At 43.6% G+C, this 24,768-nt stretch overlaps 1 protein-coding gene and 1 long non-coding RNA gene across 6 annotated transcripts in view; one reads left to right on the top strand and one right to left on the bottom strand.

The window, feature by feature from the left end:
• LOC102408167 (zinc finger protein with KRAB and SCAN domains 1) overlaps positions 1-24,768 on the bottom strand; it is a 43,627-nt gene that overhangs the window by 18,639 nt on the left and 220 nt on the right. The window contains exons 1-6 of one of the 4 annotated variants that reach the window (XM_025274915.3): positions 12,660-12,795; positions 9,685-9,896; positions 4,800-5,314; positions 4,396-4,549; positions 2,318-2,409; positions 1,917-2,043 (exon numbers count right to left, since the gene is read on the bottom strand). In XM_025274915.3, the coding sequence (XP_025130700.3) occupies positions 1,917-2,043; positions 2,318-2,409; positions 4,396-4,549; positions 4,800-5,225 (799 nt within the window). In that variant the 5' untranslated portion in view covers positions 5,226-5,314; positions 9,685-9,896; positions 12,660-12,795. Of the gene's footprint in view, positions 1-1,916; positions 2,044-2,317; positions 2,410-4,395; positions 4,550-4,799; positions 5,315-9,684; positions 9,897-12,659; positions 12,819-16,490; positions 16,621-24,768 lie in introns of those variants that run through there. The other 3 variants (XM_025274914.3, XM_025274918.3, XM_025274916.3) reach the window with 3 other exon arrangements.
• LOC123331603 lies at positions 16,627-24,369 on the top strand. Of its 2 annotated transcripts, none has more exons than XR_006548334.2 (2): positions 16,627-16,872; positions 24,063-24,369. It is a non-coding gene; the product is annotated as an uncharacterized LOC123331603 (long non-coding RNA). The 2 variants fall into 2 exon arrangements; XR_006548335.2 differs by lacking the exon at positions 16,627-16,872 and adding an exon at positions 21,584-22,838.

The raw sequence follows: 24,768 nt of genomic DNA, 5'->3' as shown, positions 1-24,768 counted from the left end.
ATGGGTTACTCAAGTGACACTTTTCCAGGAAACCTCTACATACCTGCAAAATGACCTCACAGTACAAATTGTAGACAAAATAGTAGAACAGTGGAAAAAAACATAGGGACAACAGGGAGAACTGGGAAATGCGAGGGCAGGCAAAGAGTGGGAAGGACAATGCAGAAAGTGTGCAGAAGCTGGGAACAAGCAGAAGGAACAGACCAGGCGAGAAAGGAAGGGAAGGGGTGAGGCAGTAAGGAACATAAGAGGTCACAACGCATCGTTCTGTAATTGGTCACCCAATAATTAATTTGAAAGAATCAATACACATTAAAAAAAAAAGTTTCAGTTTTAACTTGGTATTTATGAAATTAGAAAGAATATGGCAGGTGACGCAGATCTTGGGACACATGACATGGCTTCTCTCCACCAGGGAGAAGAGAGGTGATGTGCTCAAGTAACAGGGCTGAGGGAGAGAAGCTGGTTGGGGCATCAGTAAATGTAACTGAAACTTTCACTGACAGATGATTGAGAATCACTAAGAACAAAGAAAGTGAAAACATGTCTGGAGATGGCTCACAAAGGATGTAATATAAGAAAACAAGATTTTACAAATGCAGAGCTGATCTCTGATTTTAGCTACCTGCAAAACCTGGAATATATTTTTATTATGGACTGCTATAGTCTGTGTGCCCCCCTGTTTTTAAGCAGAGACTAAAAACTGTTCAGTACAAAAACACTATTTTATATGTTTACATTTGTCTAGGGGAAAAAAACCAAACTAATCCAAATCTATTCTTCACTTATTTGGCATTAAGAAACCTTTCCAAGTGGGTGTGCACTACCTCAACACAACCACTGAAGGAGCTGAATATCTAGCCCCTGACTTTAGTGATGAAACTGCCATAAATACTGACCCAATCATAAGGAAAATCAAACTGGTCTATTTTGAATTCCAAGCCTAGGTCCTTGATGATCTGGATGGTTCCCTATGTTTTAAGTTAGCAACAGGTGGGTACTACGCAGCTCACAAACACAGATCAGTATTTTGGCTTAATTTTCACCTCGTCCAAAGAGCAAGTATTAAGAAATGAACCCCAGCTAACCCTATGGTTCAAAACAAAACTTGAAGTTTCTGTAGTAACATCCTCTCTTCATTCACATTCCCCTTGCTCTCCCCAGCCAGAAGTGTCAGGAAGTGGGCCTTCCCTGTGACAGGACTGATTTGACAGTTTCCTACAGTGAAGTCTCCCAGGGGTTGAGACCTAACAGAGACAAATGAGATTGTCAGCTGCGTCACCTTGTCTTATCCGGTTGATGCCTCTGAGAACTTCTTTGTTCTTACTACACACTCAGGAGCCAGAGCTCTTCACAGAAGATCACCATTAGGTTTGGAACCTAGGAAACCTGACCCTGAGGGAGGGACAGGCATAAGGTCATGGAATTACACACACAGAGTTTTGGTGGAGCAGCGCTCATAGGACGCAAGACCGAAAACCCGTGGAAGGATGCCTGGTGGGTTCAGGAACAGGTCCCAGGTTAGGATGAGACTGATGGTCAGCGTTCGTTCACCTGGCCCTCTACACTAAAAAATACAGACACTCCCCAACTCCAACAAAAGCACCTCAATTGTAACCACAGGGAATGAAGCAGAATCCTCACTGGTGACTGAGTAGTTGAAAAGGTAGAGAATCAGAACACAAGAGTTACTTCTGCTTTCAAAAGACTCCCTAGAGGTAAAACTACCTAGACCTAAGAAATCCACGTGGAGTCAGGAAGGCCCAGTGCCAGGCTTTGGGATGAAATAAACAGTGTTCTCCTTCTCCATCTGGTCTGAACAAAGGGGCTCGGTAGTCTAACACATCAGAGATCCCACAGCTACTGGAAAAAGAAGCAATACACTCTTATCACAAGTAATCCTGCACCCATCTTACCCTGGGAAATCACGTTCCCATAATTCTCCTGCCTGGTGTCCCTATTGAGATTCCTCCGAGCCAGGTTCTGACATCCCCATTCCTCCAGGATGAGGGACACGGCCATGTCCTCGATCTTCACCATTGCCTGAAATAACACGAGATCCCCACACTCAGTTCCCCCAAAGCCCAGGGACAGTCCCACTGCCCGAACCTGCAGTCAGGGACGGAAGTGACTGCAAACCTAAAGGATGCTGGGAAGAAAAGGCAGCCACGCTAGGCTCCAGTGGACTCTCGGGGAGTGGGGGCTATTCTGTGGGCCCGGGCTTCAACAGCCAGTGCCTTGGGAGAAGACCGCCAGAAGAGCCCCAGCAAGAGGCAGATGGCAGGGACTCAGGAGGGCAGAGGGGCCCACAGCTCACCTGGGAATCTGCCGAGAACAATGCAGATGCCATCGCCTGGTCTCTGGGAGCCCCCTCAGGATGAGGGGCAGGAACGTGGGTGGCAGGGAGAGCTGAAGGAGGAGAAAGGAGCTGTGAGTGAAGCCAGCTCTGCTCTGGGTCCCCCTCGAAGAAGGGCCCAGGGCACCCTCTTTCCTGTACCAGAGTGCCTGATGTTCAATGAGGAACTACAGAACTGATAATTACAGGGACTGTAAGAAGGCCAGCATAAGCTGTGTCTTCCCAAGACTTCTGGTTCTTGAGCAGGAGGAACAAGGAGTCACAGAAGGTGAAACAGAGGGCCCAAAAGGGTAAGCAACTTGCCTAACGTCCCCTGCTGAGAGGGCAGAGCCAGAGCCAGAACCAGAACCAGGCTCCTGTTCCCAACCACAGAAGCAGGCAACACTCAGCTCTTGAGTCAGGTCTGGCTCATAATTTAACCTTCTCCAGTCCAAGGAACGTGTACTAGGACTTCAGATTCCCATTCAGTTGTGAAAAATTAAGTTTTAAAAATCTTTGGCAGTAATGTCTTGAAACAGAGAAGGAAGGGGCTCTTCTTAGTTTCAAGTTTCTGCCAATTGTTGCCCCTCTACTTTTCTCCCTCACCTGACCAGTTTTTGGATAAAACAGTCACAGGGTCTGAATGCTGATGAGATATTTCCAAGTGTATAAAGGCATGGGTTGATGATACTCTTCTAATAAAAGACATATTCAATATAGGATCACACTAACCGCCATGTATAAGAAAAACTGGAAAATTCTTAGGAGACTGCAAAATCAAAACCTTCCCTTGCCAAGTAATGTTGGATTTGGAAATGTTACTGGTAAACAGATGATGTTACTGTATTGCAAAGATATTAGAAAAATCATTCTGAAACAGAATTACTAAAAGCTAGAGCAAAGTGTCCAAAAAGATCAAGTACCTAGCACTCCAACCTTACAAGAGTGAGGAAACACCCGTCGAAGATAATCAGCACAAAGAGGAAACTAAGAATAAGTGCATATCTACTACGTAACAACTACATATTCCAGGATTTCTAAAGCTGTTACTCTGATAATCTGAAGCCCTAATCTGGCATTTAAAACCATAAATATCCTTTTCCATTTCCTGATTTCGACCCCTAGGAGGAAATGATGGGATGGGGTGGGCAGTGGTGGACTAAACATCGCAGCATACTGGCTGGTTCGCGGGGGTTTCTCCAGCTTATGACTGCTGGCTGTCCTCCAGAACGCACCGACAAGAATGCTCCCTTCAGCTTTACACGCCCACCCTGCACGTCACCACAACAGACACACTGGGTAAGGACTGTGTGTTTATCAGCTCGTGAACAATCATTCTTTTAGCATGTTATTATTATTTACTGATAGTCTATGTACCTACTTTGGTTTTAAAAGTGGATAAAATACATTAAGATTTCCCTCAAGGGAAAAAAACTAATTTTTATTTATATGACTCTGAAATGATTTTTTTTGCCTCATGTTCCTCAACCAAAACATTTTTTCCATCCTTTTCCCATTCTTTGGAATTTCTGAAAATAACCTAGAAAAAGAGTGACATTATACAGTATTTATACATTTTAAGGAAAATGAATTTATTTATTTTTCGGCTGTGCTGTGTGGCATGGAGGATCTAGTTTCCCTCAGCATGCACTGAACAGTGCAGAGGAAGCACAGAGTCTTAACCCCTGGACCATTAGGGAAGTCCCAAATAAAATCAATTTTAAAACTATCCTTTTCAAGATAATTTATGACATAACAGAGTGCTGGATATACATCATCTCTTCTGAGGACTTTCCTGTTAAAAAAAAAGCCTGCTAGACACCCAGAACGCTAACAATTCAACAAATAACATAATGTCCACTCAAGTTTATTATGCACATTCCACTTACCTCCTCAGTAACATTAACTCATGAAATTGGTCTGTAGGTTATGTTTCCTCTGATATGTAGTAGTAATGACAACAGAAACAAACACGCTTCTCTACTACAGGCATCAACAACACAGACACATCTGACTGGTGTGTCCCCGCCTCACACCCCACGTGAAACCTGGCTTCTTACCTCGAGGTTGTAACAGACGGGGTTTCCGAGATGAATGTTTGAAATGGGACTGGGTGGGCTCATGAGGAAGGTCAAAGCTCGAGGACTCCTGCACTGGATCCAGAGGCACCATCCCCCTTGCGAGCATCTCAGGCCCATGAACCTGACCTGGGACCTGAGGACAAACGGGTTGGGCTTGTGGGTAAATTACTTTTTAAACAGGAATTTAGACAAACAAAAAGACAGTAAGTATGCCAGGGGCTGGGCGAGGGCCAGGGCCAGAATACTTTTTTAACAGCCAAGTGGGAGCAGGATCTAAGTACCACAAAGACTATAAATCCAAGCTTTAAATCAGTAACTCTCTCTCTGCTCCGGTCTCAAAGTCCACGTGCTGCTCACACATCACATGCGTCACCTCGCCTCACCTGCTGTCCTGACAAATCCAGCTCCAGATCCTCCAGCAAGGTCACGGCCTCCTCCCCGCTGTCGGGACGGTACTCCTGCAGCCAGGCCTGGAGCTCCCGGGGCAGAATGGAGAGGAACTGCTCGAGCACCAGCAGCTCCAGGATCTGCTCCTTGGTGTGGATCTCGGGCCGCAGCCACTGGTGGCAAAGTTCCTTCAGTCGACTCAGGGCCTCTCGAGGCCCGAAAGTGTTCTGGTAACAGAAGTGCCTGAAGCGCTGGCGGAAGACCTCTGGGTCGGGTGGGGGAGACTCCTGCAGGCTGGCGTCCTGGCCCCACATGTGCTCCTCCTCATCCTCCTCTTCCACCTTCACTATCACGATACCGTCCTTCTCCTGGGCAGCCTGCGGGGACAGACCTGTGGCTTCCCTCGACTCAGCAGTCATCATTCAGGCTCAGGGACCTGACTCGATCGGAACAACGTTTGTGCTCTCCTTTCTGTCCTGTGAGATGTCTGGTATCTGTTTCTGTACTATTTCTGAAGAGTTAAAAAAAAAAAAATTACTGGTACCTTTATGTAAAGTGATACTTTGCGGTTAATACTTCATACAAGGCTACACATCCAAGCATTAAAAACGCCTCTGAATAGTAAAGGAAAAAAAGTCCCTGGTACCAACTGTTTTCACTGTCACTTTATAGATATTAAGGTTTTGCAAGCAAACTCCCAAATGGCGGATTTTACCCTCAGGGTGTCTGCTGGAGTCAAGCACTTTCTTTCCAGGGGAAAGGCAAGTTATGATGTCATGTGTTTACACACAGCCTGGTGAGAGCTGAGAGAGGGGTGCCAGGCGGTGGCTTGCAGCGGCACAGGTACGAGCTCCAGGACAACCTGGAGCACCCTCTTACAGATGACGCGACTGCGGCGTGGGTGACTTCGGCTGTGTACTCAGGAGCAACCTACCTAGTGGAGCCAACACTCAAGCCAGATCTGAAGGCCTGGACGTGTAACCCACCATTCAGATATTTCTATGTTTTTTATGGGTGCCTAGCTCAGTACAAAATGAGCCATTCTGAATAAGGAAAATATCAGAATGTCTATTTATATTTTAAAAGTGAGAGAAAATAGACCATGTTTAATGTACAAATGGATACTAACTAGCTCACTTGGTCTAAATGCTGAGCATGTTCACAAGAGACAGTATGGGGGGCGGTGCAGGGGCAAAATGGGTCAAATGACACAAACTTCCTGTTATAAAATACGTTAAGTCCTGGGGATGGAGTCACAGCGTGGCGACTCCAGTTAATACTGTGCTGCATATTTGAAAGCTGCTGAAAGAAGTTCTTAAAATTTTTCTTCAAATGAAAAAAATGTAACTATGGTGATAGATGTTATCCGGACTGATTGGGATCACTTGGCAATATACAGAAACACTGAATCATTATGTATCTTGAAACTAATCTTTATGCTATATATCAACTACATTTTAGAAAAGAGCAGGGACTTCCCTGGTGGTCCAGTGGTTAAGACTCTGCACTTCCAACACAGGGGACATGAGTTCAATCCCTGGTCAGGGAAGATCCATATGCCTTGTGGCCAAAAAAAAATAAAGTAAAAAAAAAAAAAAAAAAAAAAAAGAGCAAGCAGCTTTAGAGATTCTTGCAGAGAAACTACTAGAAGGGGAGACACTAAGAAGGCAAACACACACAAACAAGAAAATGGAGCGGCTGAAGCTTCTATCCAGAGCAATTTCTAACTCCACCAGGTTAGAAGGTGAAAACCAGTGTGGATCTAAATCTAACAAGAAGTCAACCGACAAGTGAAAAAGTAAAAAAAAAAAAAAAGTATGAGGAAGGAATTATTAGTGGGTTGTTACATAATTTTAACCACTAAAACTGATACTCAGTATCCTTGAAACTCCTTATTGTCTACACATTTTAAAAACTTGGAAATATTCCCTAATTTAAGAACTTCCAAATGAGGATTTTTAGTGGGTCTTGAGCCTGTTTGTTAAAATTATAAAACATAAGAACAGGTGATATAAGGGCATGGAAAAATGGAGATGTAGAAGCTGAATTTCAAAAACAAAAACTGAAGAGGGTTGGTGGACAGGAGCAATCATGAGTTACTAAGCAGACGCAAAAATGTATTTCTTTCATCTGAATTGACAAACCTTTGTTGAGGCATCGTTTTCACCTCTTACAGCCATCAAAATTAAGCAATGTTTTAGAGACAGCATCCGACTGTATCAAAATGAGATAAGCCAATAGTTTTAAACTAACAAAACATTTTTAATTACATGACTTTCACTAAAAAATATTAGTAATTTTGGTGGAAAACGGATCACGTACATTTAAAGCACAAGATTATTTTAGAAAAGCACTACTGTATTTTTTTAAAATTATACAAAACACTGGTATAATGATGTATGTATGTAGCTTTTGTAAACAGTTTTTACTGACAGGATTGTGTGACTGGAAAACTTTGGAGAAGACTGTTCTAAACAAAGATTATGATTTTAATCTGAGGTTTATAACAAGATTCATTTTTCTTTCTTTGGTCCCTAATAAAAAACAAATCATTATTAAAATAGCAGCTTATGATTACAATAAAGAACATTACATTCAAAAAGGCTCTCTGCATAAATATAAAAAGAATGTGGGAATTAAGTCATTTCTCCAATACTTTAAACTGGTAAAAGGCCTATTGTAAACCATCTTCTAAAAAGCAAGAGAATTCCAGAAGAACATCTACTTCTGCTTCACTGACTGTGCTAAAGCCTTTGACTTGTGTGGATGACAACAAACTGTGGAAAATTTTTAAAGAGATGGGAATACTAGACCACTTTACCTGCCTTCTGAGAAATCTGTATGCAGGCCAAGAAGCAACAGTTAGAACTGAACTGGTTCCAAATTGGGAAAGGAGTACATCAAGGCTGTATATTGTCACCCTACTTATTTAACTTCTATGAAGAGTACATCATGAGAAATGCCGGGCTGGATGAAGCACAAGCTGGAATCAAGATTGCCAGGAGAAATATCAACAACTTCAGATATGCAGATGACATCACCCTTATGGCAGAAAGTAAAGAAGAACTAAAGAGCCTCTTGATGAAAGTGAGAGAGAGTGAAAAAGCTGGTTTAAAACTCAACATTCAGAAAACGAAGATCATGGCATCCGGTCCCATCACTTGGAAACAATGGAAATAGTGAGAGACTTTATTTTCTTGGGCTCCAAATTCACTGCAGATGGTGACTGCAGCCATGAAATTAAAAGACACTTGCTCCTTGGAAGGAAAGCCATCACCAACTTAGACAGCATATTAAAAAGCAGAGACATTACCGACAAAGATCTGTCTAGTCAAAGCTATGATTTTTCCAGTAGTCATGTATGGATGTGAGAGTTGGACCATAAAGAAAGCTGAGTGCCGAAGAATTGATGCTTTTGAACTGTGGTGTTGGAGAAGATTCTTAAAGAGTCCCCTGGACTGCAAGGAGATCCAACCAGTCCATCTGAAGGAAATCAGTCCTGAATATTCATTGGAAGGACTGATGCTGAAGCTGAAACTCCAATACTCTGGCCACCTGATGCGAACAACTGACACATTTGAAAAGACCCTGATGCTGGGAATGATTGAAGGTGGGAGGAGAAGGGGACGACAGAGGATGAGATGGTTGGATGGCATCACCAACTCAATGGACACGAGTCTGAGCAAGCTTCAGGAGTTGGTGATGGACAGGGAAGCCTGGCATGCTGCAGTCCATGGGGTCACAAAAGTCGGGACACAACTGAGCGACTGAACTGAACTGATCCATTCCTTCAGAATTGTTTTGCACTCCACCCCCTTGCTGGGGAAATATATTTTGTTTTTCAATTTCAGAGCAACTTTACCTAGAAAGTCCTTGGTTACAAGTATTCGATTTCCTAAGCATTTCTGAAGATTTATCATACGCAAGGGCTTCCCAGGTGGCACTGTGGCAAAGAATCCGCCTGCCAATGCAGGAGATTTGGGTTCGATCCCTGGGTCAGGAAGATCCCTTGGAAAAGGAAATGGCAACCCACTCCCAAATTCTTGCCTGGGAAATCCTATGGACAGAGGAGCCTGGAGGGCTACAGTCCACAAGGTCACAAAAGAGTCAGACATGACTCAGTGACTAAACACAAATACACGCGGTGTCAGCCTAGACTGAGGGGAATAAAAAGATGAGAAGTGTGATTCCCGTTTTTACACAAATCATTACAGTACAGAGCAGATGTTCCAACAGTTCTAAGGAGGTTTCCACGTGCTGGGGCAGCCCCAAGGGGTACCTGACAGCTGACAAGGCAGCTTCCAGGAAACGGCCCCTCAGAGTTGGAGCATCAGAAGAGCCAGGACCTGAACAGGAAGAGGCAGCAGGCAGGGAGTCCAAGAGACCACTCTTTTGGCTGGCTTTCTCTCAGCTGGGAGGCTAAATAACTCCTTTAAGGCTGGGTCTCCTTCATTTCATTCGGAAAAGTGGAAAAAAGAGTATCTTTTCCAGTGATGCCTCCCAGAACCGTCTTCCACCATCCCAATATCCAGGTTCCACATCTCCTGCCGACACCAGTGCCTCAGCCCCACCCAGTCTGTCTTGCTTCCATTTCTCCCTGTTCCAACATGAACAACATACCAAGGTCAACTTAGTATTGTCAAAGTCTGCTGCTGGTCATTCCCTCCTTCCCCAGTTACTCTCAGTGAATCCATTGGACTCTTCCACTTCCATTACTTTTCTCTTAGTAGTGGTGATTCCCTCTATTTCAGCCTATTCGACCCATTAACGTTCCCGTTAACATAATACCCATTAACTTGGGGTATGACTTGGCACCTTTACTCCTTTGCTAGGACAAATCTCCCACCTTTATCAACCTCAACTGGTCAAATTTTCACTCACCTTCAAGATGTACACTGTTTCCTGACATTCCAAATTAAAGAAGATATCTTCCTCATCTGAATGCTCTCGAGACTTTCTCTGTCAGGCATGTCTGCTCTCCTTGTCTTACCATTACCTGAGTTTCTATCACCACTTCCCAACCAAACATTAAGCCCCTCGAGGACAAGGACTCTTGTTGACTCTTCTTCTAAAGAAGTGGGCAGACCTTAATTCTGTTAAATTGAAGAGAAGAAATAAGAACAACTTAAACTATTTCAGCTCCCCTTGTCATCTTACTGCCTTCAGTGGCAACTAGGGATCAGCTGGTCCATGAACATCTCATTCACTCAGACTGAGAATTTCATCTCTGATTCCTCTCCCCTTACGTAAGTACATTCATCTCCAAGCACCAGGGAGATGCAGTTCTTTGTTCATACTTATTTTTCTATCTAGTTCTGTGAAGAATGGCTTCTTCTCTTTGGTGCCCTACCTTCATTTTCTGCCTCCCCTTCACAATTCATCTCCAACCTTGCTCTCAGATTCTTCTTCCTAAAACTCCATAGAGCGGTCCAATCCAACAGCCCCCAGCACCTGGTCCCAGCTTCCCCATCAAGCTTCATTTCCCATCAGTTTCTTCCCCTTCCCTGAATGAACCTTTTCCATCCAGCAAAATTACTCTACTCAGTATTTCCTAAATGTCTTATATTTTGACTGAATTCCCTTTCTCACATCATAATGCCTGGGATTTCCCTCCCAGTCTTCCCTGCCTTTTCAAACCCTCCTTTTCCTTTAGAGCTAAGCTGAAATGCCACTTGCCCCTCATCTGTTCAATTCAAGAAGCCTCCAGCAGGCATAATAGTAAGAACCAATGTTAACTGGTCTATGTACCAGGCATTTCACACAACACTCTTAGGAGGTAGGTACAATTGTGGTCACGACGTATAACAATGAAGCTAAGGTTGATAAATGTTAAGTAACACCCAAGGTCACAGAGCAATTAAATGGTTAAGTCAGGATTTGAAATGAGTTCTGTGGGACTCAGTTCAGGTTCCAACCATCACACCAAACTCACTTAAGCAACGGGACAAACCCTGTTATAGTGAAAGCAGCACAAGTTGGAACACCTGAATTCTAGTCTCCTATGATGAGTAAGTTACATGACCCTGGGGGAGTTATTTAACCTCTCTGACACCCAGTATCTTTATCTGTCAAACGGGGGGCAGGGTAGGATCAGAGGAGCAGAAAACTACCTCTGGGGTCCCTTTGAGTTGCAAACCATTCTGATACACTATCCGATATACATAAGATTATCCCCAGTAACTGGTTTTCACCGAAGGTAAATACAAAAGATTTTCTTACAAGAAAGGCTTGGAGTTACAAGCTCAGTTTATTTCAGAGGCTATTTTCTAAACAGGCCAGTATCTTTTTCAGGGTATAGTCTTGACATTTTAAACAAAGTGCACCCTCCCCATTTTTGAGAAGCACTCTGAAATGTTTTAAAACATGAAAAAGCTAGCTTTAAAAGATAACTAGGTATCCTGAGAATTCCAAAAGAATACTGATACTCAGAATAAAAAGGAAAGATTTAACGTAACACTCATCTGTATTTAGATACAGTATAAAGTTAGCAAAAATTTAAATGCTTAGATCAAGCAGAGAATCAGCAAAAGCCTAAGGTTATTAATTAGTGAGCCTCCCTGTGTGTATTTTAAGATTGGTGAAAACAGCCTGAAATAATGAACAAGAATTGTGCACATTAATTCAGAGACAATACAAACATGGAGAAACATTTTGGGGTAAATTATCATCATGATTCCCTAAGTAATAAAGCTATTTCTCCACATATGGCTGGCAAATACAGTAACAGGGCTTTGTTGACTGGCTACAATGAATCTTCCACAATTCAATTCAACAAGTATTTATTGACCACCTCCAATCCGCCTAGCAATGGCCTGTACAATAAATGCTTTCTTTGGTCCCAGGCCATGTAACAGCCACTCTCTACAGTGAAAGTATCTTATTGTGTACTGGAGGCACTGTAGGAAGGGGAGGGCAGGGGGCAGTGTCAGGCTGAACTGTAGCTGAATTTTTCAATTACACTGACTAAAGCAAATAATCTCAAAGTTGGAGAGGCCTTTGGAGAAAACCTAATCTGATGCATGACAGAACTGAGAGTTGGCAGAAGTGTCCTGTCTTATCCAAGGTCACTCAGTTAATCAGTCTCCTAATGGTCCCGTGCAATCTCCACAAATTCTTTCACTCTTCACCATTCCAAGTCAGGCAGAGTAATACTACCCAGAAATAAAAAACGCACCTAATCTTCCGGACAGCTCGTTTTCAAAGCCTTCGAAATAGCCCCTAAAGCCGAGAGTGGGACGTACGTATCATCTCTATTAGACCAGATCACTTTTTCATCCACTCAGACTAGGCTTCAGACGCTCTTTAATCACCGCTCGGGGGACGGGGTGGGGAGAAGCAGGTGATCTGGAAACACGTACTCGGCATCTTGAAACGTGTCCGTTTCTCAGCCTTCCGCATTTTTCACCTGGAGGTCCTTCAAGGACCCCTAAAATAAAAAAAAAAAAAACCTCTCACGGGAATCAAAGCAAATGGCGACTAAGGCAGAGAAGGAAAAAACCCAACAGGGGTCGGTTCGCTCATGACCCGGTTTTCAAAAACGTCAAGCGAAGACGACGACATTGCAGTTGAGGGCCCGGAAGGGGCCCGCAGACAGCCGTTCCCCCGGGTCTCCCAGGACCCCCTGCCAAGGACAGAGGCCCCCTCCCTGCCCGGGCCCCCGATGGGGCGGGGTCGGCTGCCCCGGGGGACGGCGCTGCCTACAGCCCGGCCTGAGGAGGGGACAGGGGTACGGACTCGCTGCTCGCGGCGCCCCGGCCGCCAGGAGAGGACCCCAGGTTGGCAGCTGCAGAGCCCACCTCCACGCACACATCCCTGCAGCCCCGCCCGCTCCCTCAGGGGCCGGCCCCAAATCTCACCGTGAGCCCCGGGAGTGGCTGGGGGCGAGCAAAGGGAGTTGACTCTGGGGCTCAGGCCGGCCGAAGAGCGCCGCGCTCAGGTCCGGGCCCTCCTGACGCCTCGACACAGACACAATGAGTCACAAAGGCCGGAAGTGTGTCAGCACCTCGCCTTCCGGGACTGCGCCGCGCTTCCGGGTCCTCTCTAGGAGGGCGGGAGGATTCGACATCTCGGTTTCCCCAATGCTGGACGTGTCCACTGCCCTGCACAGGTGCAGCCTCCCGCTTTGGGGGTCCCCTCCCGCAGCCTGTGCGCCCCCAAGTTAGGGCTGGGGACGAAAGGATAAACAGGCTGTGCAACTCACACCAGTCCATCTGATAATTCGATTTCTCCTTTTTCACCTCGGGCAGTCCTTGTAGTAATTAGAGTTATTATCAAGCAATAATACTTAGTAACTGTATGTTTGTGGCAGAGGAGCTGAAAGAACGATGTACACTGCTGCTGCTGCTGCTAAGTCGCTTCAGTCGTGTCCGACTCTGTGCGACCCTATAGACGGCAGCCCACCAGGCTCCCCCGTCCCTGGGATTCTCCAGGCAAGAACACTGGAGTGGGTTGCCATTTCCTTCTCCAATGCATGAAAGTGAAAAGTGAAAGTGAAGTCGCTCAGTCGTGTCCGACCCTTAGCGACCCCATGGACTGCAGCCTTCCAGGCTCCTCTGTCCATGGGATTTTCCAGGCAAGAGTACTGGAGTGGGGTGCCATTGCCTTCCCCACGATGTACACAGAGGAGATCAAAGTAAAGCCATGGGTGGCTCAGTTTCACAAAACTATGGTGGTAGTTCCTCTCCAGCCCTGAAGGTGTCTGCCAATTGAGTGGGTTGTATTTTCAAATACTTGGCTTGTGGATAAAGAACGTCTTTCTATGCCCAAGCTAGTCATAAGGTTCTATGTTCTGCTCATGTGACTATGCTATTATAGCAATTTAAAAGAAGTTTTCAGAATAATAACAGGCACTTTTGCCTTCAAGGTGCTTTCACAACCTACAACAATTATGGCCTTCACCTGGCAAGATAAGACAGAATTAATACTCTACCTGCTGAGCAAGAGCACCCACAGACTTTAATGATTGTGACTTTGCTCTATATTCCAAGGCAAGTTCTGGGGAGAGACTGAACTCAGTAGCTTGGCTGCATGACTCCTATAGTTTGAAGAGTACTTTGAAAAAATATTTGAAAACTAAAAGTCAATTACAGTATCATTAAATGAAAAGTGCAAAATGGAGAAAAGTAATCACCTATAATCCTTCCACCCTAACCCAACTATGATGGATTTATCTCTTTCCTATCTGTTTTCATATGTCTGTGTGGGTGTATGTGCTAAGTCGCTCCAGTCATAACCAACTCTTTTTGACCCTATGGACTGTAGCCCACCAGGCTCTTCTGTCCATGAGGTTCTCCAGGCAAGAATACTGGAGTGGGTTGCCATGCCCCTCGTCAGGGGATCTTCCCAACCCAAGAATGGAACCAGTGTCTCTTACATCTCCTGCATTAGCAGATGAGTTCCTTACCACTAACACCACTTGGGAAGCCCTTTCATATGTATATGCTTTTATTTATTATTTTAAACATGGTTCAAAACTATAGATTGTATTGGATAGGTGGCTGATATGTTTGAAGTACCTGCCACATTCATACTGTGTGACCACTTTTTGGACTGAATTGATGGGATCAGGTTTAGGCACTTTTTGGAAGCACAGCTTATATGCTGACCACTGGAATTACAGAGGTGGTCTGGTCTGAGAGCTCTGAAGAATGGAACAGTAGGGAACTAAAGTATCTAGATCTCCTTTCTTGGGGAGTTCAAATGTGAGACAAACAGAAAACCCGGGCCAAGCAGAAATCAATCAGCAGAAGGCATTAGGTGACAGAGCCACGACGCTGTGGGTGTCATGGGTCAGCAGCGGCTCCAGGGCCGACGCACCACATGGCGGGGTGCACAGAGGGGAGCCCAGCCACCCGCTACTGAGAACCCAAGGCATGAGGAGGTGACCATCTGGAAAACCTTCAGGCCCCTATGCTGGGTATTGCTTGACTTTGCTGCAGATGTTATTGTTCCCTGTCTCCCTCTTTCCCTGTGTGTCCTTACAATAAATTCCTTGCCAATAAAAGAGTCTTACTTGGTTCCTTGTCACCTAGCAAAGCCGGATGTGGTTGATGTGAAATTATGTGTGCTACTTGAAAAAGCTTAATTATCATATCACTGACATTTAAAATTTTGCTACACGGAATGGATAAGCATCATTTTAATAGCTATATAGTATTCCATCAAGCAGTGTACCATTAATTATTTAGTAATTCCTATATTTCTAGACATGCTGAATACTTTGAAAGTTTTGCTAGGTTAAGAAATAGTTAAATGAAGATTTTTGTGCAAATGTCTTTTGGATTGTTTAATTAGGATAGATTCTGACAAGTGAATTAATATTTATATATATACATACATACATATATATAAAAAACATCATTTATAATTGCCAAGATATGGAAGCAATCTAAGTGTCCATTAACAGGTGAATGGGCTAAGAAGATGTGGTGTGTGTGTGTATTTGTAGATATACAAAATGGGAAACTACTCAGCCATAAAAAAGAATGGAATTTTGCCATCTGCAACCACATGAATGGACTTGGAGAGTATTATGCTAAGTAAAATAAATGGACAAAGAAATACAAATACTGTATGATATTTGTATGTGGAATTTAAAAAATACAACATTTATATGTGGAATCTAAAAAATACAACAAACTGGTGAATGTAACATGAAAGAAAAAAACTCACAGATACAGAGAACAAACTAATCATTACAGTGGGGAGAGGGAAGGAGAGAGGGAATACAGTGGCGGGGAGTAAAAGGTACAAACGATTATGTATAAAATAAGCTACAAGGTTATATTGCACAACCCAGGGAATATAGCCAATATTTCATAACTATAAATGGAGTAGAACCTTTAAAAACTGTGAATCATTATAGATCTGTAACTTATATTGTATATCAACTATATACTTTAATAAAAAATAAATGTATAACCATATTTCCTCCCCAAAGAGGCTTAATTCTCATCTTTGTGATGTAGCAAAGTTATTTACACCAGAAGGGTGACCAATGTCCTTCCATTGACCTTGCTTAATTTATTGAGTTACATCAGCATTACAGCAGAACTTATTTATTCATAGCCATTGATCATGATATATTATGTATCAGGGATTATGCTTGTTTTGGAGGATATGATAGTGACATTGCACAGGTGGTCTAGAAGTTTACAATCTGGTGGGGACATTAGACCAATGTACGAGTCACCAAAATACAAAGTGAAGTGATGCGTATATCCAGAGCTGCATAAATACACTTCTCTGCCTGATTGCGGGTTTCCCAGGACAGAATTAAGGGTTCTGTGGGGGTGCCTCTTTCCAAGGTAACTCTCTGGTAGTAGAAAAAAGGATTGTCTCTGTCAGGCACAGGGAACTCTACTCAATACTCTCTTATGACCTATAACAGAATAGAACCTAAAAAAGAATGGATGTATGTATATGTATAACTGATTCAATTTGCTATACAGCAGAAACTAACAACTATACTCAAATAAAAAATTACTTAGGAAAAAAAAGAAAAAGGGGCTGTCTAAGCCTGCTCCACAGTCAGCTGTGATGCATGCAGCTTCTCTTCTTGTTGCCCCTAAGTCCCACACTTTTATTCTATTGAACACCGATTTCTCTTTATGCATGTCCAGCCACCCTACCCCCAAGTGCCCACAGGGGCCAGGCTAGCCAATGGCTGGGGTAAATGTAACTGTTACCTGAGCTCGAAGTGAGACTGTGGGGAGTTGCCCATCTGTTGAACACACATTCTGGCCAAGGGAAGCATTCACCCTTCAGGCTATTGCTGCCAAGCCGGGTGTGGACTCAGAATTTCCAGAGAGGCTAATTCTTCCAAGAAGAAAAGAGAAATGGGATATTCAGTTGAAGTTTCTCAATTTTTACACAGTGCCTCCTTCCCCACCCCCTGCAAATTGCCTTTGATGTAACTCCAAACCTACAGGTAATAGGACACAGGATACAGGACATGTCTGAGTTGGGCTAGAAACTGGAAAGCAGCCAAACGAATCCAGAGCTTCCTCTAAACATCTGTGTAGTTTACAAAGGAAAAGGATCTCTTAACTGCCGCAAGGAGCTTGCAGGGTAAGGAGACAAAGTGTGGATGTGTAAAGACACCCAGGCGGCACGGGGTGACTGGTCATGGGGAGAATGGTCATTCATGGCCACCTGATTCTTAGAGCTGCTGGTTCCAGGAGTCACTTTTTTAAATATTTATTTTTCTTTCTTTCTTTACTTACTTACTGGGGGCTGTGCTGGGTCATCATGGCTACAATACGGGCCTTCTCTAGTTGTAACAAGCAGGGGCTACTCTTTGCTGCGATGCACCAGCTCTAGGTGTGGGCTTCATTATGTTATGGCATGGGGCTCACTAGTTGTGGCTCTCAGGCTCTAGAGCACAGGCTCAGCAGTTGGGGTGCATGGGCTTAGTTGCTCTGAAGCATGTGGGATCTTCCCCAGCCAGAGACTGAACCCATGTTCCCTGCATTGGCAGGTGGATTCTTAACCACTGGACCACCAGGGAAGTCCTTCCAGGAGTCATATTCTAACAATTGTTGACAGGCTCTGAATGTTGAGAAAGAAGAGATTGGAGAGGGTTAATTAGAATTTTTGGAGGAAAGGAAGTGAGGTCTTCATGTTAGGAAGAATACTTGAAAGTTTATAAAGAGCAACTTGTCAGGAAGGTAGGGAAAAATCTTAATGTAGGTTGGTTAAAGGAACAATGGCAGGGGACTTCCTTGGCAATCCAGTGGTTAAGACTCCACACTTCCACTGGAGGGGACCAGGATTCGATCCCTGATTGGGGAACTAAGATACTGCATGCCACACAGTGTGGCCAATTTTTTTTTTAAAGGCAGGCAGAACTCAGGCGTACTAAAGGCAAAGACAAACGAACAAAAAAACTCAAAACCTACAAGCAAAACTCCCACATCTGCCCCCCGCCCCCAACACCACCCCAAACCAGTAGTAGTTTAGGCTGGAGATGAAGAGAGATCCAGCAGGGAGGAAAAACTAACTTCTAAATGAGACTTGGTAAGAACGTTTGTACATGCACAAAGGCAACTGTACTTTGCAAGCTGTAAAGACAGAGTTGCACATTAGTTGGCAGAAAAGTAGTCACTGAAGGATGGATTGGTGAGGAGAGGGGGAGACAGGATTTGAAAGGGAGGGGAAAGACCAGGAGGTGAGGCTGGTCAGGTGCAGAGTCAGGGCTGGGGCTGGCTAACAGGGGCGGGAGCAGAGCTGAGAAGTTCCAATTGACTTCACAGGTCAAAGCAATTTGCATGGAGCAGGGCAGCTGGACTTAAGGGACAGAGGTGGAGAGAGGCAGCTGGGAGTGATGCCTATTGGGTAGGTTTGGTGTTTGGGGTTAAAAAGGGAAGATAAAGAACAGGAAGAAGGAGCTGGGACCATTCTTGGAACTCAGGTCACGGCTTCAGGTAGAAACCCACAGTTTTAATGCAGGGAGATAAGGCAGAGAGGAAGCAGGGACAAATGAACTTGGAGGAAACTTCAGTGGTCCCATAACATGTTCCCTCACCACCATTTCGCTGGTGGTACAAGAGTGTGTGATCCACACAGGCAAAGGCTTTAGCATAGTCAATAAAACAGAAACAGATGTTTTTCTGGAACTCTCTTGCTTTTTCAATGATTCAACGGACGTCAGCAATTTGATCTCTGGTTCCTCAGCCTTCTCTAAATCCAGTTTGAATATCTGGAAATTCACGGTTCACGTACTATTGAAGCCTGGCTTGGAGAATTTTGAGCATTACTTTGCTAGCATGTGAGATGAGTGCAATGTGCGGTAGTTTGAACATCCTTTGGCATTGCCTTTCTTTGAGACTGGAATGAAAACTGACCTTTTCCAGTCCTGTGGCCACTGCTGAGTTTTCCAAATTTGCTGGCATATTGAGTGCAGCACTTTCACAGCATCATCTTTTAGGATTTGAAATAGCTTGACTGGAATTCCATCACCTCCACTAGCTTTGTTTGTAGTGATGCTTCCTAAGGCCCACTTGACTTTGTATTTATTGACTATGCCAAAGCCTTTGTGTGGATTACAACAAACTGTGGAAACCTCTTCAAGAGATGGGAATACCAGACCATCTGACTCGCCTCCTGAAAAATCTGTGTGCAGGTCAAGAAGCAACAGTTAGAACTGGACATGGAACAACAGACTGGTTCCAAATCAGGAAAGGAGTACATCAAGGCTGTATATTGTCACACTGCTTATTTAATTTGTATGCCAAGTATGTCATGTGAAATGCCGGGCTGGATGAAGCACAAGCTGGAATCAAGATTGCCAGGAGAAATATCAATAACCTCAGATATGCAGATGACACCACCCTTATGGCAGAAAGGGAAGAAGAACTGAAGAGTCTCTTGATGAAAGTGAAAGAGGAGAGTGAAAAGGTTGGCTTAAAACTCAACATTCAGAAAACTAAGATTGTGGCATCCAGTCCCATCACTTCATGGCAAATAGACGGGGAAACAATGGAAACAGTGAGAGACTTTATTTTCCTGGGCTGCAAAATCACTGCAGATGGTGACTGCAGCCATGAAATTAAAAGACACTTTCTCCTTGGAAGAAAAGTTATGACCAACTTAGACAGCATATTAAAAAGCAGAGACATTACTTTGCCAACAAAGGTCCGTCTAGTCAAGGCTATGATTTTTCCAGTGGTCATGTATGGACGTGAGAGTTGGACTATAAAGAAAGCTGAGTGCCAAAGAATTGATGCTTTTGAACTGTGGTGTTGGAGAAGACTGTTGAGAGTCCCTTGGAGAGCAAGAAGATACAACCAGTCCATCCTAAAGGAGATCAGTCCTAAATATTCATTGAAGGACTGATGTTGAAGCTGAAACTCCAATACTTTGGCCACCTGATGTGAATAACTGACTCATTGGAAAAGACCCTGATGCTGGGAATGATTGAAGGCAGGAGGAGAAGGGGACAGCAGAGGATGAGATGGTTGGACGACATCACCAACTCAATGGACATGAGTTTGAATAAACTCTGGGAATTGGTGATGGACAGGGAGGCCTGGCGTGCTGCAGTTCATGGGGTCAAAGAGTCGGACATGGCTGAGCAACTGAACCGAACTGAACAAGAGTGTGTATGTTACATGTGGCTTCATATGACTGGTCCACATAAAGCTCCATCTGGTGCCCAGGGAACACCCCACTGGTGGTACCCATGGACAGACTCCATGGTCTGGACACAGTGCCTTGCAGCTCTCCCCAGAACCACCTGGAAGGCCGTTACATATAGGAACAAGCTCTCTGCACACCTTGTTTAACAGTCAAGTGGGAGGCAGAGACAGAGTAGAAAAGGAGTATCATCTGCAGTCACTGGGCTACTGCCTCTCGTTGCGTGTATGATTTTGTGGCAGTAACTTGACTCTACTTGTCAGCTCCTCATCTGTAAAACAGGATGACATTGATCACAGCTTCCCACCTCTGTGCTGTCTTGAAGGTCATGTGAAATGGGGAAATGACAATACTTTGCTGACTGCAAAGTACCTTATGGTGCTAAACATCACCATTCCTTGAGTGCTGAAAACTGCATTTCTTCCCACCTTGAAAAGTCCAAGATGATTTATTTGGTGTGGGTATGAATTACAGGGGAAAAAGTTAGCACTGTTTTGAGAATTTTCCCCAAATTCGCCATATTCACTCTCAAAGGAATGATAAGCTGCAGGGGTTAACAGTCAGCCATCTGTTGCTCCGGCTAAGCCATGAGAAAATCACAATGGGAAAAGAATAAAAGCAAAATACTGCAATACAGCAAAACCCAAATAAAAGTACATCGGGTCGATCAGTTGGGGTTGTCATGCCCTGCTAAGCTAAGAAAAAACAGTGCGGACCTTGGAACGCTGGGTCAGTGCAAATTCAGAACACTGCTTGTGCACACACCACGATGTTTTCCCAAGGCATATGCGGGTCTATGACCTCCAGCTAGGCGATAGCCCTTGTACAAGCAAATAACAAAGGTAGTTTAAAGTAATCAATAAAATGGGACAGGTGTCCAGGGACACAGGAGGCTGACTTCATGGAAGCACAACAGATCCTTTCTGCTTGCCAACACACTAAATAAAAGTGACATGGCTCCACGGAACAGGGCTCTTGACCCAAGAGGTCTTGAGTCCCATGGGCCCATCTTTAAAACTTTAATTCTGTCCCTTTTTGTTTTTCCCAAATTGTGTGTCGACCACTTTCGATCCCTACCTGCTGTGCTGGCTGTAGCAAGTGGCGCCCAACGTGGGGCTCGAAAGTGAAGGATCACCGAGAGCGAAACTGCACCTTTGTTTCAGTTCAGTTCAGTCACTCAGTCGTGTCTGACTCTTTGTGACCCCATGGACTGCAGCACGCCAGGCCTCCCTGTCCATCACCAATTTCCAGAGTTTATTCAAACTCATGTCCATTAAGTCAGTGATGCCACCCAACCATCTCATCCTCTGTTGTCCCCTTCTCCTCCTGCCTTCAATCTTTCCCAGCATCAGGGTCTTTTCCAACGAGTCAGTTATTCACATCAGGTGGCCAAAGTATTGGAGCTTCAGCATCAGTCCTTCAATGAATATTCAGGACTGATCTCCTTTAGGATGGACTGGTTGGATCTCCTTGCAGTCCAAGGGACTCTCAAGAGTCTTCTCCAACACCACAGTTCAAAAGCATCAATTCTTTGGCACTCAGCTTTCTTTATAGTCCAACTCTCACATCCATACATGACCACTGGAAAAACCATAGCTTTGACTAGACGGACCTTTGTTGGCTAAGTAACGTCTCTGCTTTTCAATATGCTGTCTAGGTTTGTCATAACTTTTCTTCCAAGGAGCAAGCGTCTTTTAATTTCATGGCTGCAGTCACCATCTGCAGTGATTTTGGAGCCCCAAAAAATCGCCAAGAGCGAAACTGCACCTTTGGGGAGGACGAATTTCCTTTACCTCCTCTTCCTCCTTCTCGAGTGACTCAAGCTTTTCCTTCCTTGCCACAGACAACAGTTCTGTTACCCCTCCAGAAAAGTGTTTGGTGGGCTCAACAGGAGGGTGACTTGGAAGCTATGACCATGACATTTCCAATGACAGTACAGGAACGAGTAGCTCCTGGAAAGATCCTAATAATCCTAATGGGGTGTATGAGGCTGTGTACAAACAGATTCCCTCCAAAATACTAATGGAACTTAAGCAAGCTGTTCAAAATTATGAAGTAAATTCTCCTTTTACCTTGGAAATAGTGCAGGGACTAGCTGAGGGTTCCCATTTGATTATGGTGGCTCGTGACCAAGCCAGACAGATCCCCATCTCTTTAGATCAATTGATAGGCAGTGGAAACTGGGGGAGAACTCAAGATCAAGTGCTTATGGAAGATGAGGCTATAGAACAGGTGAGGCAATACTGCATAAGAGCCTGGGAGAAAATGGAGGTTAAAGGACAGGCTTTCTTTACTTTAAGAGAAGACCTCACCTCCCCAGAGAGGAAATCCTTGCTGGGACAACACTTATCAGTTTACCCCTGTCATTAGAGCCAACTAGAACACTCTCTGGTTTCAAGTTTAGCTATGAAACTATGAGTACAAAAAAGAGAAATGACATTTCTGACACTGAATGGCCATGATATTCTTTAGACTTTGGAAAAAAACTGGTTAAAATAAAATCTTTTTTGAAGTTGAAAAACCGGTTCTTCTTGCATGTGCAATTAAAAAAAAAGTTGGCTTGTTAAAATACTTTTTTGGAGCTCCAATTCTGCCTGAGAAACAAAAACAGACCTGGGAAAAAACCTAAAGTTAACTCTTATCATATCCTTGGGATACACAACCCACTCTATCTGGGACTCCAGCCATAAACAAATTGGTAGAACTCAAACCAAAAAAAAAAGAAGGGGCAAAGAGACATTTCAAATATCAAACAAAAAAAATGAGACATTTTAAATATCAAACAGAAAAGTATGAGATCTCTGTCTATTTATGTGTGTCTCACTGTGTGTCTTCATCCTTGGACAAAATTGCTAAAGGCTAATTGGTCAATGAGCTCTATTTAATTGGCCTAAAGAGAAGTAAGTGCTTATGAATCAAACAATTTTAAATTCAAAAAATTAAACTAAAATGAATTTCAGGCTTCTGTGAACTGGGAAATATTCACTATTGAATTGATACCTGGTATAAATGTTTATTTATTGACTTTGGGAAGATACTTTTGCAAATGACATAGCTTTGGGTGAGTTATATTTACCAATCTACAAAATGATGATATGAAGTACAGTTCATGGTTGCTGAAAGAAAGTAGGATGTGTGTTTTTAATAAAAAGGTATAAGGAATGGAATTACATTCTATTAAAGAAAAGGGAAGCACGTCTGAACTTACAGGTGGCTGTTCTCTGAATGGGCAAATAGAGTGATGAACACAGACGTATAAAAAAGGTTTGTGGCAAGTGGACGAGAGTTTTGTGCATGATACAAATTTCTTAAGACATTAAACTGCCTTTGAAATCTTTTATTGTTACTTTGACTAAGTGAATAACTATTGTTTCACAATGAATATAAGCTGGTACTAATCTGGAATTTGATTTTCTCTTCCTGTTAAAAAGCAAAGTTTTCTTTAAATATGGCTTTTGATAACAGACTATGTAAATTTGTCTTTAAGTGATTCATACTTCCTTTTAAAATCTTTTGTTACTTTGATAAAATCAATGAGTGTTATTTCACAATGATCTTTGGAAACTATGGCACACATACACAAAGCTCATTCTGCTTCTATAAAATTAATCCCTCATCAGAAAGTTTGAAATGGATAAACAATGGCTATAAACCAGTCAGGGCTATGGGAAGTCCAAGATGGCCGCTTGGCTTTTCCTGGCCCCCTGACAAACCTCACTTTTATTTGATAGGATAAAGCCTTTCCTGGCTGTAGGGTTAATATCTCACAATGGGAAAAAATGGCTAAAATACATTTTCTGCAATCTCCAGTGATCAGGGCACCCACTTTGCTGGACAGGTTGCACAGACACTGGCAAAAATTTCATGAGCTTCTTGGAGACTATCACCTTCATGGATGTCCTTTGTCACCAGGCAAGGACCTCTTGGCTATATGAGATTGACCAGACTGCTAAATATGACTACAATTTTCTTGACTTTTTGTCTGACATATTACTGGCTTCTAATCTTTGTTTTCAGATATTAAAAAACTCTTCTCCTCAAGTCACTGATGGTTTAAAAGAATTTCGTGATTTATACCTGTGGGTAAAATTAAAACATTTTTCTTTTTTGTCTCGTCCCTCCAGGAATTGGAGACATTTGGGTTCTGAACAGCCTCACCAAGGTCCAAAAAAGACTATCTCCAGACATACACAAAAATCTCAGAGTATATTGAGGAGCCCAAACTCATACAGATGAGGAAACTAACAATAGTCCTCAGATGCATGCAAAAAACCCTCCAAAAACTAATGAAGAAAGAAGTTGCAAGATCAACATATCTTCTGCTACAAAAACAAAAAGGGGGATATGCAGGGGTTAACAGTCAGCCATCTGTTGCTCTGGCTAAGCCATGAGAAAATCACCATGGGAAAAGAATAAAAGCACAATGTAGCACTACAGCATAACCCAGATAAAAGTACATCAGGTTGATCAGCTGGGGTTGTCATGCCCTGCTAAGCTAAGGAAAAACATAGTGTGGACCTTGGAACGCCGGGTCTGTCCAAGTTCAGAGCGCTGCTTGTGCACACACCACGATGTTTTCCCAAGGCATATGCGGGTCTATGACCTCCAGCTAGGCGATAGCCCTTGTACAAGAAAACAACAGATAGTTTAAAGTAATCAATAAAATGGGACAGGTGTCCAGGGACACAGGAGGCTGACTTCATGGTAGCACAACAGAACCTTGCTACTTGCCAAGACACTAGGTAAAAGTAATGTGGCTCTGAGGAACAGGGCTCTTGACCCAAGGGGTCTTGAGTCCCCCGGTCCCATCTTTAAACTTTAATTCTGCCT

This window comes from Bubalus bubalis, chromosome 24, assembly GCF_019923935.1.
Source record: "Bubalus bubalis isolate 160015118507 breed Murrah chromosome 24, NDDB_SH_1, whole genome shotgun sequence".
Taxonomy (NCBI): domain Eukaryota; kingdom Metazoa; phylum Chordata; class Mammalia; order Artiodactyla; family Bovidae; genus Bubalus; species Bubalus bubalis.
The sequence above is the reverse complement of the archived record's forward strand: the minus strand, read 5'-3'. Positions and strand labels throughout refer to the sequence as shown.